The 23,210-nt window shown below is 46.8% G+C and overlaps 1 protein-coding gene across 3 annotated transcripts in view; it reads left to right on the forward strand.

The window, feature by feature from the left end:
* The window catches only part of GATA4 (GATA binding protein 4), an 80,480-nt gene extending 57,567 nt beyond the window's left edge, over positions 1-22,913 (forward strand). For 2 of the 3 annotated variants that reach the window (XM_043565258.1, XM_043565252.1), the window contains exons 3-7: positions 12,550-12,719; positions 14,458-14,583; positions 17,733-17,820; positions 19,693-19,841; positions 21,076-22,913. In XM_043565258.1, the coding sequence (XP_043421193.1) occupies positions 12,550-12,719; positions 14,458-14,583; positions 17,733-17,820; positions 19,693-19,841; positions 21,076-21,258 (716 nt within the window). In that variant the 3' untranslated portion in view covers positions 21,259-22,913. The remainder of the gene's footprint in view (positions 1-12,549; positions 12,720-14,457; positions 14,584-17,732; positions 17,821-19,692; positions 19,842-21,075) is intronic. The other variant, XM_043565266.1, reaches the window with a different exon arrangement.
* The last annotated feature ends 297 nt before the right edge of the window (positions 22,914-23,210 follow it).

Genomic DNA, 23,210 nt, shown 5'->3' on the forward strand with positions numbered 1-23,210 from the left:
TATTCTTATATGTGAGCCATTTTACACAAGTGCCAGTGAATCTGTAGGATAAATTCCTGGGAGTGGAATTTCTAGATCGAATGGCCCACGCTTTCGCTAAGATATGGTCAGATTGCCCCCCCAGCCCCAGCCCCGGGCTGAACCATGTCACCCTCACCCACAATGTGGGGACTGACATTTAAATGACAGAGGCAGGTTGGCAGGAGGCCTAGAGAGGGACATTGACTCACCCCTCCCCTCCGTGACTCCTGACTCAGAGGGAGGATGCAGGACCAGCGTTGGACTTTGCCCACAGTGTGACTGGCAGACAGCTTTTGATTAGCTCATCGTGTACATCCTCACACTTTCTGGTCCTCCACCCTGGAAAGAGCCTTCTCTTTCCTTCTGTGGGGTAGAAAGAATAGTCGGTGCCAGGCTGGATACCTGAGCTTAGAGGAGGCTCCCCTGTGGAAGGGGAGGCAGTTGGGCCCAAGATAGAGAAGGCACTTTGTTTTTTGGAATGAGAGGATCCCAGGAAGTGGAAGAAATTAAGTAGACCTCTCCATTCCTCTGACTCTTAGGCAGAGATGGCTTTTCAAAATTTAACTTAATTTTTTACTATTTTGTAACACCTTTATTAATATATACTTCACATTCTGTAAAGTTCACTGATTTAAAGTGAACTTCTTCAGGGGTGCCTGACTGGCTGAGTCGGGAGAGCATGTGACTCTTGATCTGGGGGTCGTGGGTTAAAGCACCACATTTGGGCGTGGAGCCTACTTAGAAAATAAAAAGTGTACTATGCAGTGGATTTTAGTGTACTCAGTTGTGCGTGCATCTCCTGAACCCTTGAGAGCATTTTCATCATTCCAAAGAGAACCTCTGCCTAGGAACAGTCTCCCAATTCCCTTTCCTCCTGCCCTTGGCAACCACCGTCTGTGTCCTTCCTGTCTATGGATTTGCCCATTCTGGATATTTCATATAAATGGAACCACATGCTCAGTGGTTTCTTGGACTGCCGCCTTTCGGGGTGCATGGTATTATTTTTATAACTTTTTTTGTTATTTGTTTTTTTAGCAAGGGAGAGAGAGAGGGCGCACACTCCTGAGTGAGTGTGGGAAGGGCAGAGAGAGAAGAGAGAAAGAGAATCTTAAGCAGGCTCCACACTCAGCTTGGAGCCTGACACAGGGCTCCATCCCACAACCCTGGAGTCAAGAGCTGAGCTGAAATCAAGAGTTGGATCCTCAACTGACTGAGCTACCCAGGCGGGCTTTTTTTGTTTTGTTTTGTTTTAGTTGTTTTGTTTTGTTTTGTTAACTCCGACGTTATTTTTAACCATTCGTTTCCCCCCAAGTTTAGTGCCTTTGCACTGCTGTTCCCAGTGTCTCCTACATATTCCCCAGATACAGAGATGCTTGTTTAATTAAATGCTTAATTAATGAACTTAAGCTGTGTTAAAGGAGGGGGAGATCTTAACATAGTTCATATAATTGTCATTATTTAAAATCAACTCAAATTTTCCTATATTTTTTTTACTGCAGCTCAGTTTTCTTAGTCATTTCCCTATCTATGGACATTTGGCTTGTTACCAGTATTTTGCCATGAACATCTTAACAATGAATATTTTCTTTCTTTCTTTCTTTCTTTCTTTCTTTCTTTCTTTCTTTCTTTCTTTCTGGGGGGGATGGGGGTGTCCTTTTGATGTGTTCCAGGGTATTATTAGAGCAGTTTTGTCACTGAATCATGGAGTAGTTTTCCATATCTCATCCATCTGTTATATATAATTATACACACACACACGGTACACATATGAGAAGCCTCTGGCCCTGCATAGTTAACTCTCAGGTGAATTATATGTGTCCAGGAACATGGCATCTCGGTGGCCAGGCTGTCAGGCAGAGCGCTCAGATTAATACCATTCCATGGGCACTATTGCTGCCTTGTTAGACACTTTAGGGCTCTGCATTTTGTTGAAATCTGATCATGAATGTGCATTGAGTTTCCGTTGTATGCCCAGCACGATAGAGTGATTCAGCCTAAGAGCAGCGTGGTGCTGGGGAGGGCAAGGATCAAGTCACAGAATGTTCTGGAATCTTACATGAGTCACTCACCTTCTCTGGACCTTGGTTTCTTCTCCTGAATGTTCATGGAATCACCCAAACATCGCTTCCAGTCTTTAAGATGACTGTGTGCCACCTACCCTCCAGGAGACTTAGAGTCTTAACTGAGACAAGTCAGCACACAGGGGACCAATGATTAGGGGATGTCCAGAGCTAAGCAGTGGCTATAGTCACTATATAAGGCAGGGTCCAGAGAAGGGAGGGTACAGTTTGGACTCAGTACCCAGAGTCCAGAAAGTGGCAAACATTTTCAATTGCTGGTGCCTGGTCAGGGCTCCCGTGGCTGTCACTGAGCCAAAGGCGGAAGCCAGGGAGCTGTGAGATAGCAGTGGCCAACTAGAAAACCCAGCCTTTAGAGTGATTTTACACACTCCTCTCCTTGCATCCTGCATGCACCCTGTCTGGGAGGTGGTAAATCAGCCCAGTTCAAGTCACTTGATGACACTGGAGAAAAATGGCTGTAGGGGACCGCAGAGGGCATAAGGATCAGTGATGCAGGTCTCACAGCCAGAGTTCTGCCTAGAGTGGCCACACATCCTGATTTTAAATCTGTTGTTCCGGAGTAATTAGCAATATGCCCCTTTCCCTCAGAAGCGCCCCATCCTGGAGGATGAATTATGTGGCATCCTGGTCAGACCTGGCAGAAGAGAGGAGCACCAGTGGTTCCAGGTTTAAGAGGGTCGGTATGGGGGGTGTGCTTCAGGACGGGGAGTCCACTGGACACAGCAGCCTGTAGAGACTCAGGCTTCTGCATGCTAAGTAGCGTGAGCTCACGCTCCGTGGGCTTCTTTCTGAGGACCCAAAGGGAAGAACCTAGACTTCTCCTTCACTGAGGGGTAATGGACAGGAGGCAGGGAGAGGGAAGCCCAGAGAGGGAACCCAGATAACGCGAGGAGACAACTGGGCAAAACAGCGTTTGCAAAAGCATTTACTGTTAGAAGGACAAAATATCAACATTTGGTTAAGTTTTATAAATAGAAATGATAACACAACCCTGCCTTTGAGCATTCCCTTCTTTGCTTTGTCCATTTGCCTGCTTTCTTTTTTTTTTTTTTTTAATGTTTACCATTTTTGAGAGAAAGAGAAAGCACCAGCGGGGAGGGGCAGGAAGAGAAAGGGAGAGAGAGAATCCCAAGCAGGCTCTGCGATGTCAGAGCGCAAACCGTGAGATCTATGACCAGAACTGAAATCAAGAGCTGGACACTTAACTGACTGAGACACCCGGGCGCCCCCTATTTGCCTACTTTAAAGATGCTATTCCAGCCTGTAGATCACCTGTAGGTGGGAAGGGGCTGTGGGGACCCTCTCCTGGGAGTCTACGTGTGTATGTTTAATTTCCAGATGTGGCAAAGGAAGTCATATTCTCAGCACCTAACACCATAGAACTTTTCCTAGCATTGTGGCAATCTACATCATTAATGGACCTAACTGTGTACAATGCTGAAGGCCCAGGACCTAGTCATCGCTGAGGATTAACTTTGAATTGTAAAGCACCAAGAAATTTCTCCTGGAGCTAGTGAGTGACCCTGCATTTCATGGGGAAATCTTTAATACTGTAATTACAGTCTCCCATGTGGGGATTCTTGAAGGTCTCAACATCTAATCTTCCCAAAGATGAAGGCTAGGGAGCATTTCTCAATTGGTATGCCAAAGAGCATTGAATCAGATGCGCCTTCAGATGCTTCTGTGATCATATGAGTCAGGAAGACAGAGCATATGTGGGTCCTGGACTTCTTAGAGCCCTTGCTGCTGACGTGTTATATTGTGACCCTAAACGATCTTTCATGTACCGATTTTTGAACTGTTTAGGTTGACACCGTCTGGTTCTGGGGAAAGGATTGGGTCCCCAGCAGGATGGTGAAGTCCGGAGCTGGAGCTCATGGGATTCTAGGCCCACGGTTAAGAGCCAGCTGGTCAGTCAGCGTGGGTTTGTAATGCCAGTTCTGCTATTGATTCAGTAAGATCTTTTCCGAACCACATGAACCACGTTAACATTCTTCTATTGCCTGCCCTCCTGGGCCAACCTTCCACTCTGCCCCTACTAGGAACACACACCAGGTAGACCTGGAGGTGGATATTTGGGGGCTTTTAGATGTCAGGGGAGGGCCAGTTGGTCACAGAAAGGAGGACAAATGTTTGACTCTTTCCATATAATCCCTTCAGTGATGGGGCACCAATCACCGAGTAGAGCCTTCTTCTCGTCCTTCTGTTTGTAATTTGCAATTTCTCTTAGCGTATGAGGGAGGTATTAACTCTTGGCAACATGCTCTAAATATTTTTCTTCAGTCTCGTTTGTTCTTTAGCCCCTTCCTTTTGCTTTCTCTTTCCTTCTCTCTTCCTCCCTTCTTGTTTTTGATGCTTTTTCCTTCCTCTCAGAATGTTCTTTCTCCTTTTTTTTTTTTTTTAACCTGAGTCACGTTCTTTAACTTTCCTTCTAAACCTGAAGCCAGGCTCCTAGAAGAACAACAGTGTTTTTTTGTTTGTGTGTATGTGTGTGTGTAAAGGTGAAAGTTTATTTCCAGTGCAATTACAATATTCGCCTGGAGAAAAGTTTAAAGGTCTCTCTCTCCTATTATTCAGCCACTATTAAGAAATGTAGCATGCTAAATGTTTCATATAGATTATTTTCCATTTCCTTGTTTGTAAGATTCTAACGATGTTACGCATCTCATGAAACCGCAGTCAGAATGTAGTTGATTATCTCTGTGAATCTCTGGCGTCTTTGTCCTTCAGCGCTCAGAAGCAGAGGCCGCAGACGCTAATGGCCCACTCTTGCCAGGCCTGGCGGGAACCGTTTCTGTTCAGCTTTCAGAATAGGTGACCTAATCCCTGCCAGCCTGGATGCTGCTGGAGCTGTGTCCGCCTTCCCCTTGGCAGCCTCCTGTCACAGGCCAAGCCTGACGAAGCCCAGAAGACCAAAGGCTCAGGCTGCCAGAAAAACCTCAGGATCTGTTTGCTCCTTGTGCCCCAGACCCAGGCGCCAGTCCCGGGGACAGATCCAGGCCTGTCAGGAAATCCATACACAATCTCTGGTGAACTTTGGATGGGACAGCAGGGCTGCGGTTCAGCAAGGGACATATGGGTGGGGCTAGGGACTTTGTTCTTGAAGCCCCTTTGGCTCTTGGAGAAGTCTCTGGACAGGTACCTCCTCTGGCATCACCCAGGCCTTGGATCCCCTCTGGATGTAGTTTTATAGCATTGAATGGCTGCCCAGAGCATGGGCAATTTCCATTGTGTTTATGTGTCTTCTCTCCTCAGATTGTGGAGTGATCTAGGACAGCTAAAGATGTGCCCAGAGAGGTGGGGTGAGTGAAAAAGCCTAGGTGCCATTGCAGTTTGTCACATTTAATAGAATTCCTTGTTTTGAATTGTGTATCCCCAGCCAGACGAAAACAACTTTGGGCAGGGGTCTTGCCCCAGTTGTGTCTGCTAGATCTCCATGTCCAGCACTTGCTACAGGGGTCAGCAGAGTAGACAGATGGCAAATGTTTGGGGCTTCAGTGCCCCCCACGGAAACAGTGGAGGGCCTGAGGTCAGATAGTCTCCGCATCTGAGGGTGAAGGAAGGGGCTCAACATGGGCTCTGGCTCAAGACCCAGCTTTCTTTAGCAAGAGAAATCCCTCAAAAGATGGAAGCCTGAGGGGCACCTCTACAGCAGAGCAGAACCAGGCTCTGTGGCACCAACCCAGTGGGCTGGCACTCATGTGGCAGTGCCCACCGGCCTGAGCTTGACCTCCGGCAGTTGGGGGACAAAGCCAGCTTTCGGGCAGTGCTTACCTAGTGCTGCCAACCATGACCCCGACCTCTGATTCCTTTTCCTTGTTCCTCGTACTTTGCCCCTCCCCCTCTTCCTTTTTTCTTTCTCCCAGTGTATCTAGGGCACGGGGGTGCAAGTTCACCTGAGTCTGGGGGCCCCAAACAGACCAGGTTTGGCCACTCCCCACTGACAAAATCCAGAGGCAGAGAGACCAATGGTGGCAAAACCAGAAAGGAATTTCTTTCGGTGAGGCCAACCCGGGAAGACAGTGGACTAGCATCTGAAAGGCGGTCTCCAAAGTGCTGAAAACACTTCCAGGTTTATATAAGGAAAACGTGGGGCAAAGGTCTGTGGGTCTGTGCAGGTGGGCAGTGAAAGTCAGACCGATCGCTGTCTTGGAGTCAGTCCTGGGCAGGGTCTTGCTGGCTGAGGGTAGTCCCTGATGAGGGGGTCCTTTGAGTTCCCAGCAGGGAGGCGTTACCCTCAGGGTCTTCTGCCTGCGTCTAGAGACAAGCTGGAAAGAAGAATCCAACTAAAAAGTTTGAGGTCAAAATGGAGGCCGCCGAAACCCTCTCTCACCAGCCCTGGCTTGCTTAGCCCTGCCTGTGGGTGGGTTCCCCAAGATGGATGGAGCAGGTCAGGGGAGAGGTCGAAGCCTTTGCCTTTGATTGTGTCAGTTCTCTGTGGGGAAGTCAGGGGTGGGATCCTTCAACCTCCTGGCCCACATTTTTCTTTCAGGCACTTGGGGAGAAGTGATTCCTAGGAACACCCGTAATAAATTGGATGTCTACGAAATCAGGCTGAGTTTGTTGCCCTCTTTAAAAACCATGTTTTCTGAAGTGGGTCATGGATGGAGGTGAGGAGTTAGATCCCCTTTCTCGGGGTTAGGACCCAATTCATTTTGTGTTTCTGATTGCTAAGAGTCATTAATTACTATTGCCTATGAACAGCAGCCTTGTGACCTCATAAGTGTCCCCTGTGAACCACGTTGCCAGTTTGTTCCCTGCCCACCAGCCTCCAACTTGGTCAAGTCTGGGAGTGATACACAGTTTACAATTCTGAGCATGGCCCCAGTGGTTTGAGAAAAGGTCAGATTCCCAAATCTCCTAGCTCTTTTATCTATCCCCTCCCTCCTGCAAAAATCCCTTCTGAAGATTTGTCCCTGGCCTTCCCACTCCTTCTCCACCCCTCCAAACCTAACAATCATCCATCATTGTTATCTCATTTGGTGTTTACAAATCACTTTACAGCCATTGTTGTGAGTTTTGCCTCTCATTTGCAAAGTACTTTACAACTATTATTACAAGTCTTTTCTCTAAGTGGGGTAATGCTGACCCACTTCCGAGAGAGTTGAATTCCCACTGCCCTCTAAGTGATTGGACCCATTCCCATGATGCTCAGCACTGGGTAGGTGGGGCTTTCATAAGTGAAGGTCATAGCTATGCCCCTGGAAATCTGGCTTATAAACTGGCTTCAGACCACCGCCTGCTGGCCCTTTGGGAAGTTTCACCCAGTGCATTTCTTAATTTTTTTCCCAAGATTTTTAAAGTAATCTCTCCGCTCAACTCACAACCCTGAGATCAAGAGTTGCAGGCTTTGCTGGCTGAGTCAGCCAGGCACCCCACCCCCCAGTGCACTTCTAATGAAGGAATAAGAGATGGTTGTTACCAGGGTCCATGCTGCCAGATGTTCAGGCTGGTGTGGGGCTCCCTCACTGCCTATTACCTCCTATTTATGGCAGCCTGGCTGCTAAGCAGCAAGGTTTGAACTCCATTCTCTCCTTCCTTCTGTCCCAGGTAGGGTGTGTGTGTGTGTGTGTGTGTGTGTGTGTGTGTGTGTGTCAGATGCAAGAGAGAATAGTCCCCACCTCCACCCCACCCCCATAGTGGACTGGGAGCTGCTTAACGTGATCAAAAATTTTTCTGGTTTTGTTTTATGTTTTCTGTTTTTAATGTTTATTTTATTTTTTGAGAAAGAGAGAGAGTAAGTGGGGGAGAGAAAGAGGGAGACACAGCATCTGAAGCAGGCTCCAGGCTCTGAACTGTCAGCACACAGCCCTACTTGGGGCTTGAACTCATGAACTGTGAGGTCATGACCTGAGCCTAAGTCGGAGGTTTAACCAACTGAGCCACCCAGGCACCCCTGTTTTTGTTTATTTTAAATCAGGTTTTTATTTTTTATTATTTTATTTTATTTTATTTTATTAAAAAAAAATTTTTTTTTTCAACGTTTATTTTTGGGACAGAGAGAGACAGAGCATGAACGGGGGAGGGGCAGAGAGAGAGGGAGACACAGAATCGGAAACAGGCTCCAGGCTCTGAGCCATCAGCCCAGAGCCTGACGTGGGGCTCGAACTCACGGACCGCAAGATCGTGACCTGGCTGAAGTCGGACGCTTAACCGACTGCGCCACCCAGGCGCCCCTAAATCAGGTTTTTAAAAATAGGCAATATGACATTACAGAATGGTGGGTTTTTTTAATTTTTAAGTTTATTCATTTGGAGAGAGACAGAGATAGTGTGAGTGTGGAGGGGTGGAGAGAGAGAAAGAGAGAGAGAGAGAGAGAGAGAGAGAGAGAGAGAATCCCAAGCAGGCTCTGTGCTACCAGCACAGAGCCTGATGCAGGGCTTGAACTCATGAAACCATGAGATCATGACCTGAACTGAATCCAAGAGTTGGGCACTTAACCAACTGAGCCACCCAGAATGGCATTTTTAAGAAAGAGAAGCCCAGAGAGAGGTTAGAGTGGGAGAGAGCCAAAGCATAAGAGACTCTTAAAAACTGAGAACAAACTGAGGGCTGATGGAGCAGGGGAGGGAGGGGAGGGTGGGTGATGGGTATTGAAGAGGGCATCTTTTGGGATGAGCACTGGGTGTTGTATGGAAACCAATTTGACAATAAATTTCATATATTTAAAAAAAAATTTTTTTTTAATTTTTTTTTTTCAACGTTTATTTATTTTTGGGACAGAGAGAGACAGAGCATGAATGGGGGAGGGGCAGAGAGAGAGGAGACACAGAATCGGAAACAGGCTCCAGGCTCTGAGCCATCAGCCCAGAGCCTGACGCGGGGCTCGAACTCCCGGACCGCGAGATCGTGACCTGGCTGAAGTCGGACGCTTAACCGACTGCGCCACCCAGGCGCCCCTAAAAAATTTTTTAAAAATAAAATAAAATAAAAAAAAGAAAGAAAGAAAAGCCCATATCATAATAACTGGCCCAAGAAAAACTTCCTTCCTGGTGGGCTTAGCTGCCATCACAATGGATATGGCATTTTGTGTATTGCATTTTTCATTTAACATGCAGGGTAAGCCTTTTCCTTTATTGTTACATTGTCTTTGCAATAATCATCTAAAATTGTATAACATCTTATTGAGTAGGTTGGATGGTACAAGACTTTCTGGTAGAAAATATGGAAATCTCTGTAGATTTGGAGGTGTAGTGGATTGTAGAGAGACATGGGATGTCTGAGAGCATATCTTTAGGAAGCATGGCCTTGACCTCCTATCCATTCTCTTCCTTTGGCTACCGTTGTTAACACCTGACCCTTCAATCTGGGTCTGACTTCTGCATTTCCTACCCTAGGCAAGAAGTATTTGCCATCCAAATCCCCAATTAGGTTAAGGTATGTTCTGAATATGAGTTGAATAATACTGTTACCCATTATTGATATTTTGGCTCAATTTGCCAACTAGGTTATTAGCATTCTGAGAATAAGCTTCCCTCTTAGCATCTGTGACATCTATCAGAAGGCTTAAAAAGCCGATGCTCAGTAAACATTTGTTGGTGGTAAATACGTTATTTTCCAACCTCCAGTGCCTTTCCCTGGCTAGTAAAATAGTTGCTCAAGTGTGTAACCAATTCTGTGAGGCAAATGTGAAGGAATTTCTAAGGCAAACTTTTGTGTTGGGGTCTCAATGCAGCATAAGGCCAGTAACCACCACCCAAGAGACCTATAATTTCAAGGATGGTTCCTTCAATGAGATTCTGTCCCTGCATGTAATACCTTAAGTGTGATGAGAAGAGGACATCTCCCCTCCAAAAGAGAGAACAGATTATGAGATTTTTGTCTGTAGAGGCTTCTTTAGATAAACTAAAACATAGGAAAGAAGCTGGTTTGCCTATCTTTAAAAGGAGGAGAGTGCATCTTTATCTGTGAGAGCTGCATACTGGAATATTTATGAGCGAAATGGTAGAATGTCTGGGATTTTCTTTAGTTATACAAGACAGAGGAAAGTCAGTAGAGAGATACATGAGACCAGACTGGCCACAGCTTGTTGGAAGCTGGCTGATAATTAAATAAGAGTTCGTTCTGTCCACTTTTGAGTATGTTTAGCTCTTTCTGTGATAAAAAAAAAAAAAAAATAGAGTAAGAGGGTTGCATTAGGTTTGGACTGGAAAAATGATCTAGAAAAGTCCTCCACTCCCAAGGCATGGTTTAGGCTAGACGACTGTCTTGGTTCAATTGTGAGGCTGTAGCGCCATCTAGTGTTTACAGCAGATCCCCACCAAAAGGATGACATTGCCAAAGCCCCTACTTGTTCGAAGGTCCTTCTGTGAACTCCCTTGGCCTTCCCAGTTCCCTTGTGGGAAGGCCTGGGCCAAGGGAACAGGGTTTACTGGCTCAGGGCAAGGTCAGCACATGCCAGTTTGCAGGTGGTGGTGGCTGTGATGGCGGTGATGGTAGTGAGGGTGGTGTGCGGGCTCATTGCTTGCCTCCCCCAGGCATGGGGAAGCAAACTGTGGACAACAGTTGCCGTTTTGTGTGTGGCTCTGAAAGCAGGTGACCTTCCTGGAGGGTTCTCAGTGTGACCCAGGTACAAAAATAGCCTCTCGTGACTGTGTGTGCTCAGCTCCCTGGCTTGAGCAAATAGCCCCTCACACCTGCACATTGTTGACTCGTTGTGGACACACAGCTACTTGTTTGCAGGTGCAAATGACTGTTTGTATACCCAGACTTGAGGAGAGGGCCCCCCACCATGCTCTTCTTCAGCCCGCATTCCCTTAGAGCAAGTAGCTGGGCCACAGAGCTAGAGAATGTGGGATCTTAAACCTCAGTGCTAGGTCCTCGTGGAGGGAGAGCTCTTAAAAACCCTCCCTTCCAAATATCCCCCTGTTACTAGAGAAGATCCCACTCCCACTCTGGAGGTAGAACAAGAACTACCCTAATACCAGGGTAGCTGTACTTAGGGATGAAAAATCGGGATAGGATGTAAAATATTTTTCAAAATAGGAAGCAGGTGCATGGAGTCAGAGAGACTTCTGGAAGTTCTGAGCCAGGCTTTATACAGATCATAGGGAATAAGAAGCCCACCCCAGCCTATCTCACCAGGGCAACTGAAATGGGCAGAGTGAAATTTGTCGATTGTCAAATTCTGTAGACCTGGACGGTAAAGATGGTGATGTAGCGGGTTTGTCAACGACTGCGGGAGACTGACCATGATGGCAACGTGCCCGTGGGACTGTGAGCAACACTAAGTCACAGTTGCTTGCAGTGCGGGCCTTCATTTTATGCAGTAGGCAGGAAAACATGTCAGACCAGGATACAGCATATCAAACAGATACTGAAATGATGAAATGATGAAAATGATTTCAAAATTTCAAAAAATGTAGTCCCTTTGGTTCAGTAATTCTACTTCTAGGGGAGCACCCTAAAAGAATAAGCAGAAATGCTAAGATTTGTGCACCAAATGAGCTGTGTTTACAAAACAAAAATCGGAAGCTGGATAGTGATTGAGTAAAAGTTTAATAATAATAATAATAATAAAGGATGGCACATTTGTATGATGGATAATATACTGTGCTAAATGAGTTTACAAAGAATTTTTAAAAATTTTCATGTGTTTTATTTTATTTGAGAGAGAGAGAGCAAGAGCAGGGGAGAGGGGCAGAGGGAGAGAGAGAAAGAAGAGAGGAGAGAGAGAGAGAGAGAGAGAGAGAGAGAGAGAGAGAGAGAGAGAATCCCAAGCAGGCTCACACCCAGCACAGAGCCCAACGAGGGGCTCAGTTCCATGACCCTGGATCATGACCTGAGCTGAAACCAATAGTTGGATGCTTAACTTACTGAGCCACCCAGGCACCCCAAGTTTATGAAGAATGTCTAATGTGGGAAATGCCTTGGTATTAAGTGAAAACAGTTGGCTCAAAATTATATAGCTTGACCTTGACTGGGCACAAATATACGTCAATGTATAAAGTACTGCAAAGGATATAATAGAACAAAATGTTAATAACACTGGTGATCTTGCAGTCATAGGATTACATATGATTTGTATTTTCTTTACACATTTTATTTTCTAACTTCCCAGAATAAATTTTTTTTTTAATTGAAATGGAAAGGGATCTCCATTTTGAAGGGAAAAGGGAGGAAAAAGGTCTGGGCAGAATTCAGTGTTGGGTGAGACCTTCAGGGATACAGGCTCTGAAAGAGAGATAGGGATGAAAATCCAGGCTGCTGGTGGTCGCGGCCCGACTTTTCTTTTTCTCGTGACTGGGGAGAGCCTTGTGATGTCTGGGATGCCCGGGAGTAAAACTGTCCACTCCAGGGGTTGAGGCCAGAGTCAGGAAATGGGAGGCAGCCTGAAGTGATCCATCTCTTTACTTCTTGCAAGGAAAAGACATTATTTCTAGATTTCCCAATGTAAGATTTCTGGGCCCCAACAAAGAATGAATCCTCTGTGTTACTCTCCACCCAGTAGACATGTTTGATGACTTCTCAGAAGGCAGAGAGTGTGTCAACTGTGGGGCCATGTCCACCCCGCTCTGGAGGCGCGACGGGACGGGGCATTACCTGTGCAACGCCTGCGGCCTCTACCACAAGATGAACGGCATCAACCGGCCCCTTATCAAGCCCCAGCGCCGGCTGGTAAGCAAATGCCCGGCTCCTCGAGTCTGCCCTTCCCTCCTCCTCTTGGCCCCCAGCTTTCGGGCTCACACTTAGGTGGGAAATGCCTAGGTTTTGAATTCTGGACTTCGAGTCGTGTTTGTTTGTTTAAGTTTATTTATTTATTTTTGAGGGTGACAGAGACAGCAGGAGTGGGGGAGGGGCAGAGAGAGAGAGAGAGAGTGAGTGAGAGGGAGTGAGAGGGAGGGAAGGAAGGAGGGAGAGAGAGAATCCTAAGCAGGCTTTGCTCTGTCCGCAACAGAGCTGATGCAGGGCTGGAACTCACGTAAGGGTGAGGTCATGACCTGAGCTGAAACCAGGAGTCAGGCGCCCAACTGACTGAGCCACCCAGGAGCCCCTTTCAAGTCCTCTTGAAAAGGAAGCGGGTTGAGGAGTTGGGTGGGTGGTTGGCAACATAGTAATGTCTCATCCCTTTAGAGTGCGCTTGAGCTACGAGGATGTTCCAGACCATCTACTTTAACACCTTAATTATGCAGAAGTGAAAAGTGAGGCTCAGAAAAGCTAACAGCCTTGCCCACGGTCACATGGCTACTGAGTCTCCTATCTGGAACCAGGGCCCAGGTTTCCTTGTTCCCAGTCCAGCCTTGCCTCCTACATCTCCTGTTTTCTCATCTATCCCATGAACAAGGTGGACTCTTCCTTACCCTGTTTCAACTGATCAGTTGATAAAACCCAAAGCCCAGGGAGATTAAGCAGGGTGTATCAGGCCCTCTGGCTGGAAAAGTGTTTGTAATGGGGTTTTTGGCTCGTGCCTCCATGGTCTTTTCTAGTAGAATTTTCTTTTGACCAACACAAACTAGCTTTCATGTATATTAGGAAGGGAGAAATAGAGGGGTTAAGTCCTGATGCTTCCCTTTCTCTCTGGTCACAAGGCCCATTCAGTCTTTGATGTATTCAAATACAGTAATTGTTCACCCACCACCCATGGCTGGTACTGGAAGCCCACATTTATTCTACTTTTGAGAAAAGCTTTTCTGCCTCCAGTGCCCAGTGCTTGCTGGGGTCTTTGATGAATGACTGATAATGCCACTAATGCTACAGTTAGGAAAAGAATTCACTCTACTTCTCCTACAGCTGAAGTCCTTGTTCTCATTCACCACCCCACCCTTAGGCTCTTTTTTTTCTTTTTTTTTTCCTTTTTTTTTAATGTTTTTTTATTTTTGGGAGAGAGGAACAGAAGAGAGAGTAGGAGACACAGAATCTGAAGCAGGCTCCAGGCTCTGAGCTGTCAGCACAGAGCCTGATGCGGGGCTCGAACTCACAAACCGTGAGGTCATGACCTGAGCCAAAGTTGACTGAGTCACCCAGGCGCCTCGTGCTCTGGGATTCTCTCTTTTTTTTTTTTTTTTTTAAATGTTGGTTTATTTTTAGAGGAGAAACAGAACTTGAGGGTCAGAGAGAGAGAGGGAGACACAGAATCTGAAGCAGGCTTCAGGCTATGAGCTGTCTGCATAGAGCCTGATGTGGGGCCCGAACCCACGAACCGTGAGATCATGACCTGAGCTGAAGGTGGACACAACCAACTGAGCCATCCAGGACCCCCCCCCCCCCCCCCGCCGTGCTCTGGGATTCTTATACAGGGCTACGATGGCTGACCCTGCCACCCACTTAGGGCCAGCCCCTCGGTGCTCCCTGAGAAGTAGAAGCAGCAGCACTTGCCTTTTACTTGGACTTGAAGGGTTTGCCTTCTCTGTTGCAGTCTGCCTCCCGCCGAGTGGGCCTCTCCTGTGCCAACTGCCAGACCACCACCACCACCCTGTGGCGCCGCAACGCCGAGGGCGAGCCCGTGTGCAATGCCTGCGGCCTCTACATGAAGCTCCATGGCGTAAGTAACCCCACCGCCAGGCGGGGTGAGCAGCCTACCAGCGGCCACACGTTTGTTTCCGTTATTCACTTCTTACTTGTCTTCCAACTTTCAGATCATAATCCATTTTTCCCTTCTTAGCAAAGAAACCTAGATTTAGAAGGGACCTTCCAGGCTGCGTTAGTCCATTGGGGCTGCTGTAACAAAACACCACAGACTGGATGGCTTATAAACAACGGAAATTTATTTCCACATTCCTAGAGGCTGGAAGTCCAAGATCAGGTGCCAGCATAGTCAAATGCTGGTATGGATTTGGGGAAATACTCTCCTATGTCATTGGTTTGCATGTGAATTACTGCAAGTATTCATTAGGAAATTAACCTAGTAGTTTTTATTAAGGACAAGAAACACACGTATCTTTTGATTTTGGCAGCTCTGCTTTGGGGAAAGTAGTCTATAAAACAATAAAAGAATCAGTACCTAATGATGTGTGAACTGTTTATTGCTGCGGTATTTGTAGTGGCAAAAACAAGAAACAGTCATAAAGCCTCCTAAAGGAATGGTTGACTAAACTATGGCACAAACTATAGTGTGAAATATTGTGCAGAAGTTTAAAAAATAATTAAGTCAAAGCCCTGTATCTTGACCTGGAGTAACAAAACACATTTGCAAAGTAATGTACATAGTATGACCCCATACTATGACCCCTTACTGTGGGAGTAAGGGTGAGTGAAACACACACACGGATACAGATGGGTGGGTGAATGAATACACACATACATACATGTATAGATATGTACATGTGCACACCTGTTTGAGAATGTTTTAAAATGTAAGAAACATAACAGGCTGGTATTTCAATCGCCCCATGGGGACAGGATTGATGGTAGTGGAGTGGGAGGGGTTGTTACTAACTTCGTCTCATGAATCTAAGAAAAGATTCTTCATGAACATGAATTTTTTCATGTTTCCTTTCTTTTTTTTTTTTTAAATTAGGTGTTTAGTTTGAATTCCAGTGTAGTTAACATACAATGTTATATTCAGTTTAGGTGTACAATATAGCGATTCAACAGTTCTATACATTATTCACTGCTCATTGCAAGAAGTGTACCATGTTTTCTTATTATAGTGAGAAAAAAATAGCCAAAAGTATACTTAAGAACATTCATAAGAAAATACACTTCCTTCTGCAAAGAAGTGTATCAAGGATGTTTGTTGAATCACTGTAATAGTGCAAATTGAGGGGAAAAACAACCTTCAGGAGGAAAACGGATAAAGAAATTCTTGTTCTTCAGTAGGGGAATGGTAAAAGAAACTGATAAAGGAATATTATGCAGGTGTTAAACAGATTGTGTCCTCAAAAAAATTAAAAACAGAATTACCATATGACCCAGCAATCCCACTTCTGGGTGTATATCCAAAAAAGAATTGAAAGCAGAGTCTTGAACAGATGCTTGTACCCTCATGTCCACAGCAGCAGTATTCATAAGAGCCAAGTGTGAATGTAACCCAAGGGTCCATGGATGGATAAGTAAAATGTGGTCTGTCCACACAAGGGAATATTATCCAGCCTTTAAAAGGAAGTAAATTCTGACACATAGTACCAGATGGATGAACCTTGAAGTCATTATGATAAGTGAAAGAAGCCAGTCACAAAAGGACAAATCTTGTACGATTCTACTCATATGAGGTACCCAGAGCTGTCAAACTCATAGAGACAGAAAGTAGAATGGAGGCTGCCGTGGACCAAGGGGAGGGGGAAATGGGAAGTTAGTGTTTAACGGGTACAGAGTGTTAGTTTTGCAAGATGAGAAGTGTTCTGGACGTGGATGGTGGTGATGACCGCACAACAATGTGAATATACTTAACGCAACTGGAAATGGTTAAGATGGTAAATTTTATGCTATGTGTATTTTACCATGATTGTTTTAAAACAAGTACTGAGGTTGATGGGGATAAACATGAGGGCTGTATTTTTCTGAAGTCAGGATGGCTTCAAGTGGGCCAAAGTGTGGGGCTGGGTGCTGGAGGGAGGAGAGGCTACTTCCCTCCAAAGGTGGGAACACTGACCTCTCAGTTGACTAGAAGGCAGGTTCAAGTTCACGTAATCTGATACCCTTCTCTCTTAACCATTCCATGTTTAATCTCTCAAGTGGCAATTGCTTTCCTTCAGTATTTCAGGGATGGCCTTTATTAGTCCCATACAGGAGAAAAGCACGGACCAGGAACTAAAAGATTTGGGTTGGCCTGGCCTAAGAGAAACCAGCTGTGAGGAGGGCACATGTTTAAAAATACTAGATAGATGACCCAGCAAGCCTGCTCCCCAGACACTTATTTAGGCATCTGTGAACGGTTCAGGAGCATGATGCTTGACAGTCACTGCTTGTTTATGAGAAGTCAGTGCCGTAAAAGTGTTCCCGATGGATAGTTTATCTCAGGACCTGGCCTCAGGGCCATCTCCCCAACATAATCTCTGGTTGCTCCCCACCACCCATGGAAACACTACGATTTGCTCCAACCAGACTCAGTGCAGTGCAGAGCTGCTCTATTTAGAGTGACTTCACATCTCAATTCACTGAGCTGCACCAGTTTCTGCCTATTTTCTTGGCATAATTATTAATAGCACCCCGTTTTCACTTTCACAGTGTCCTGATACTGCTGATAAACTAAAGGCTTTTGCACATACTGCTCCTGCTGCCTGAAATGCCTGCCTCTTGTCTACTCGACAGCCTCCCACAACTTAGGCATCACCTCCTCAGCGAAGCCTTCCTTGATGTGGTCATGTGCCTCTTCCCCTCCTCCCGGGCCGAGGACAGAGCTTAGTGTTTCTTTTCTGTTCACCCACATCATCTATGAGTCTGGTTGTTTCCTACTTGTCTGTCTTTCCCAGTAAACTGTGAAGCTCTGGAAGAAAGGAATGGTGTCTTTAAGCTTCCATTTCTCCAGAGCTAGTATAGTACACAGCATATAGTACAGTATGCTAGTATATTTGAACAGCATTGGTTTCTTTCTCAGCAAGAGCTCCAGGGGCTGATTCACTTAGTCCCAGCCCTAAGGTTTGTAGAGGAATTGCTTAGATGTTGCCTTCTCATAGTGTGAGTGCGTGTTTAAATAAGGTAGCAGATCACGTGCAAGTAGAAAACCATATATATTGATTTGTAACTCTCTAGGTCCCCAGGCCTCTTGCAATGCGGAAAGAGGGGATTCAAACCAGAAAACGGAAGCCCAAGAACCTTAATAAATCTAAGACACCAGCAGGTGAGTAAAAGCATTGTGTGTAATTATATTAAGAACTCAGTGGCCCTTGGAATATGTAAAAATCATGTATTCTTAGTGCGTCAGCTCAGGCTACCAAGGCATAATGATAGCATTGTCCATCCCAGCTATTCAGTTTAGTCCCTGCGGCTGTTTCCAATTTTCCACTTTCTCTCCAGCTGCTTTTGGGGAGGGGTGCTTTTCCCGTATGCTCCTCCCCTCCCCAGTCTCCGTCCTCTCTCCGCCTGCAAAAGGGGTTCCCTACCTTTCAGGGCTTCTTGCTCCCCAAGTTCAGCTCTTCGTGTCGCGTACCTGCTGAATCCTGTGGTTCAGGTTGTGCAGATTGTTGTGTTAATCTCCCAATCAGTTTTCTGGGTGTGTAGGATGGTTTAGTGTTGGTCTGGCTGTATTTCATGGACGCGAGACACACAAAAAGCGTCATCCCAGCTATTCAGGAGAGAATGATAACCCAATGAAAAGTAACATCACCACGCAAAATTTTGGGAGCTTTTGAAGCAGGCTCAAATCAAGTTGCACAATTCTTTCCAGTTGCAAAGGCTGCACTGGGCCAGCTGGACCAGTTGTGGGCCAGAGAGAAAAAGAACATTACTGGTCCCTCCATCTTTGGTACTGCGGCCACTCAAGAACTCAGCTCCATTATGTTCTCTTTGAGATAACAGGGATCTAGGAGGACAGGATTCCATTAATTTCAATCCACAAATTGATTTGTAAGCCAAAGTATAGTTAACATCACGTAGTACTTAGCATTCTAGAAAGCTGCTCTACAGTTAGTATCTCCCTGGTCCTTAAAGACCCCCTTGAGACCAATTACCTGCATTTTACTAATGAGCAAACCGGGGCTCAGAGAAGGCAGTGACTTAACCGGAGTCATACAGCTGTGAGTGGATAGACTTGGACTTAAAACCCAGGTTTTTCCACTTCAAGCTCCATATCCTGTCTAGTATGCCACTTTGCCTTTTCAGTTTCTAGATTAAGAATGAGGACTACTTATGCTCCTATTAAGAGCATTCCCTCTTCAGTACTGCTACCAAATCAAAGATTTCACTGGGAAATGCTGCAGTTGCAGAAAAAATAAATCGGCTGATCCAGTGCAAAGTTTATCTTCTAATCTAAGGCATGAAAAACAGATAAATTTTCCTTGTCCACTACTGAGAACATGACCCAAGTCCTCCTTTCCCAGATTCAACCATGGCTTACCCCTTCTGGCAGTATATCTGATTAGGTATTTTATTTTAGATCTTATTTATTATTACATCTTATTTTCTGTGTCTCATGCCAGTGGTCTTCAGCCTTTCTCCCTGTGTCCACACTGTTTTAGAAGCACAGCACATTCCCCTAGGTAACTTCACCTCTTTACATGTTGCAGTGATAGAGCAAGCATTTGGTTCAGGTGAGCAGGGCCCCCCTATCCAAAATTCCCAGTGTAGGGAGCTAGATTGGGCAGCAAAACCTAATCTGAACAGACTCAGGCTATTTATAGTCTTTATTTATCCCATGTGTGAATATTCACATGTTTTGCTGTAGAACAATTAATGTGCTTAGTTACGGAGTATTGTCTCAAACTCCGCTGGGAGTATTCTATAATATACAGTATTAAAATCCAAAAACTTCTGAGTCCTGAAACATGTAGTCTCAAGGGTTTGAATAAGGGGTGGTGAGCCCGTCGCTTAAATTCTGATATTTTCAGTTGTCCCGTTTTGAGAATTGTCGCCCTGCCCTGATGAAGGGCCCTGCTTCATTCCCCAGCAAATAGAAATAAAGCTGTTAGCACAGACCTACCCTAGCTGTCTCAAAGGACCACCATCCATTCGCCCCTGTCCCTGGTCTAGGTGTCCTGACTCTGCCTTATTTTAGGTCCCTCGGGTAGTGAGAGCCTTCCTCCCGTCACCAGTGCTTCCAGCAACTCCAGCAACGCAGCCACCAGCAGCAGCGAAGAGATGCGCCCCATCAAGACAGAGCCCGGGCTATCAGCCTACCATGGACACAGCAGCTCCATGGCCCAGGTATGTCCCTGGGCGGGGAGATAGGGCTGCCTGTGCGATAGTACACCTCAGACCACCAGGTGGCTGGGTCAGCGCTGGAACACGCGCTTCAGCAGGGCCCCAGCAGGTGGCAGCAGGAGCCGCCTGGTGCCTTTGGGGTCCCACCTGAGGGCCTATAGGGGCTATCTGCACAAGGGTCTATTTCAGCACATCTGATCACATTACAGTGATTTGGACGTACAACTACAACAGACAGATGATTAGCAGCTTCTCTGTGCCAGGACCTTCAGAGACCAGGAGTGGGGAGGGACACATTATGGCACAGCCACAACGTGAATCAGACTGCATGCTTTGGGGGAGGGAGGTACAACTGTAGAAGGTTCTAGGAGGTGGCGCATGGGCTTTCTGAGCAAGTCTGTCTCCTAAGTGAGAGGTGGTGTGACCTTCTCTTTGAAGTTTGGGAAGGGATGGAAGAGGACCCTCCTGGCGTGGGCAGAGGTGTGGAAACTGTGGGGAGGGCAGGGTGGGTGGGCAGGGGGTTGGTGAGGAGGTCACAGGCAGGCTGCCATTTAATGAGGGTCGGCTACAGGTCCAGCTTCACGTGTGTCCAGAAGATGAGTCTGGTCCTGTCCTTTCCCTCTTTCAAATATGATGGCATTCCTACTCCCCAACCCCTTCCCTCTTTGGTTCCCCTATTTGGGATTAGGGAAGTTCTGAGCTTGGTTACAGTTTCTAAGCAGTAACCAAGCTTGGTTACCGTTAACTCTGATCTGTCGTCTGCATGCACTTGAGGGAGTCTGTGTCCTAAAGAGCTTTTTACTGTCAGGGTAAAGAACCCGGGTCCCATAGGACCAGGAGAGCCAGGAACCTCTTCTGGGCATGGATAAGATTGGCGTGGATCTGGATCACCTCTTCTGACGGTGATAAGATTGTGGAAGATGTCTCATGTAACTATGCGAGCCATCTGAGAAACCAGAATATCTACAAACCTCTACTGGGTCACAGTGCTCAGAAGCTGGTGAATCACACAGACCCTTTGGGTCCCACAGCACAGGGGTTAGGAAAAACAGAGAGAAATGTTGCTTGGTGTCTTGTCCTGCCCTTGTCCTAGGGCCCTCTCCCCTCATCCCTTTCCTGGGGTGGGAGCCAGCTGGGGGACATCTGTGTACCAGGGCTCCCCTCTCCAGCCCGGACCTCCCCTCCTGAGCCCTCAGGAGTGATTCTGTTGAGCTCATCTTGCGCTTTTTGTTTTCAGACGTTCTCAGTCAGTGCGATGTCTGGCCACGGGCCCTCCATCCACCCAGTCCTCTCGGCCCTGAAGCTCTCCCCACAAGGCTACGCATCTTCTGTCAGCCAGTCACCGCAGGCCAGCTCCAAGCAGGACCCTTGGAACAGCCTGGCCTTGGCTGACAGTCATGGGGACATAATCACTGCATAATGTCACCTCCTTCCCTCCTCAGATTTCGGCACAGACTTGGGACTTGGAGGACAGCAGAGATGAGGCTCTGGGCTCCCAGGGGCCAGCCTGCTCTGTTGGGGAATAACTCCAGAAGAACAACCGGGAAGAAACTTGAAGTTGACAATTTGGCTTAGGGGAAGTGGGTATTGGATTTTATCGGATGTCTTTTCAAGGGTAGGCAACTGGAAAGAACCCAGACTCTGATCTGGAAGAACCCACCCTTCACTACAAGCACATTTAAGTCCCTTGTGTGGAGTAAGAGACTTCTTTCTTATTTTCCACCCTACCCCTCCCCTACAAGAGACGAGATATCTTTCTCCTCTGCCTTTCCACCACCATGACCTAAGATGGTGGCTTTTCCATGGTGTTCCTAGCACCGGGGCTCTGAGGGTGGGTGAAGGCTCTGGGACCCCTGGTCCAGCCTGAATTTGGATGCGACAAGCCCCTCCGGGCAGCTGCTGCCCTTGTCCAGCACTCCCCCTTCAGGTTTGGCATACTCCTGCTTTCCTCAATACCGAATCTTGGCTCCTGAAACGTTGCGTATAGCGCCCATGCTACTGAGGGCTTCGTGGGGGAGATTGAGGAGAGGGCCACTTCACCCACTGCCACGTGTGGCTTGGGCAAAATTGCAACTTGGAACTTCGCCTCCCCCAAGTTCCTTTCCCTGACCCAAGGCTCAAGCCTCCGCTCCTTCTCCTCACCCCCAAAGCCTCTGAAAATAAAAATCCCTTCCACTGCTGAGTGATTCAGCTCTGCCTTCAGCTTGAACATGTCTCTCCCTCCACAAAACAAGAGCTTGGCAGCTTAGCCACACAGCAGCCTCCCCCACGCCTGTCCCCCCAAATCCTTCATCCACCCCTTCACACACAGGTGGGTCCCAAGTAAGTACAAAAAAAGTTCTGCTGCTAAAGCGAGTTTGACAAACACTCACCTAAGACTTGAGATCCTTCAGAAGAGCGTGTCTGGTGGACACCAGCCCCGGGGGTGGGCAGGGGGTTTCCGTGAATTCTTGTGCTTGGATCTCGTGGACGACCCTCTAGTTCTGCGGAGCTGTGTCTCTTGTTCAGACAGCAGGCCAAGTTCATCCAAGGGATGCGGAGCCCCTGCACCTACCTACATCCTTTCCCCAGAAGACATCTTCTGTCCAGGAGGCAAAAAGCTAGAGATCTTGCAACATACGTTCAAAGCAAACAAACACAACATGACAAAAACTTAATGGAAAGACAACAACCGATAAGAGAAGACACTGAGGGTGGGCCTTGAGGGAGTGTCCGGCCCTTGTATTGTCCTGGAATTGGCCTTCTTCTCCTCTTCATATTGCCGTTTCTGCCCGAGATGCTGGAGCTCCTCGCAAAGACTTCTCCTTCCTCGTCCTCATCGTCAACAGACCTGTAGCTGACTGTGGCCTTACCACATCTTCCCCCCAGATCCCCAGCTCCCAACCCCCAAATCCTACTGGCTGTAGCAGAGAATATTTTTAAACCAAGATTCTGTTTTAATCATCATTACGTTGCTTTCTTCCATGAAGGCCACCCTCATATACCTTCCCTGACCCACAAACCTGTTAACATTGTCTTAAGGTGAAATGGCTGTAAAATCAGTATTTAACTAATAAATTTATCTGTACTCCTCTTTTCCTTCTCCTCCCTCAGAAGTCATTACTGGGAGGTTCGATGCTGCCCTTTGCCAGGCAATCTTGAGCCACGGAGGCCCCTTCGCCGATCTGCTCACAGGCCGCATAAAATCGTTTTCTCCCTTCAGTCATTTATGGCAGTTGGCCAAGACTTCCTCTGTATGTGATGGTGGCTAGTGAAAAGAACACTCATCCCAGCCCTGCTACTGACTAGTTTGCGACTTTGACAGGTAACCTCTAGGCTTTGGTTTCCCAAGAGAGGGTTGGGCCAACCAGCCCTCAATAATTAAAGTTCCTA

This window comes from Prionailurus bengalensis, chromosome B1, assembly GCF_016509475.1.
Source record: "Prionailurus bengalensis isolate Pbe53 chromosome B1, Fcat_Pben_1.1_paternal_pri, whole genome shotgun sequence".
Classification (NCBI taxonomy): domain Eukaryota; kingdom Metazoa; phylum Chordata; class Mammalia; order Carnivora; family Felidae; genus Prionailurus; species Prionailurus bengalensis.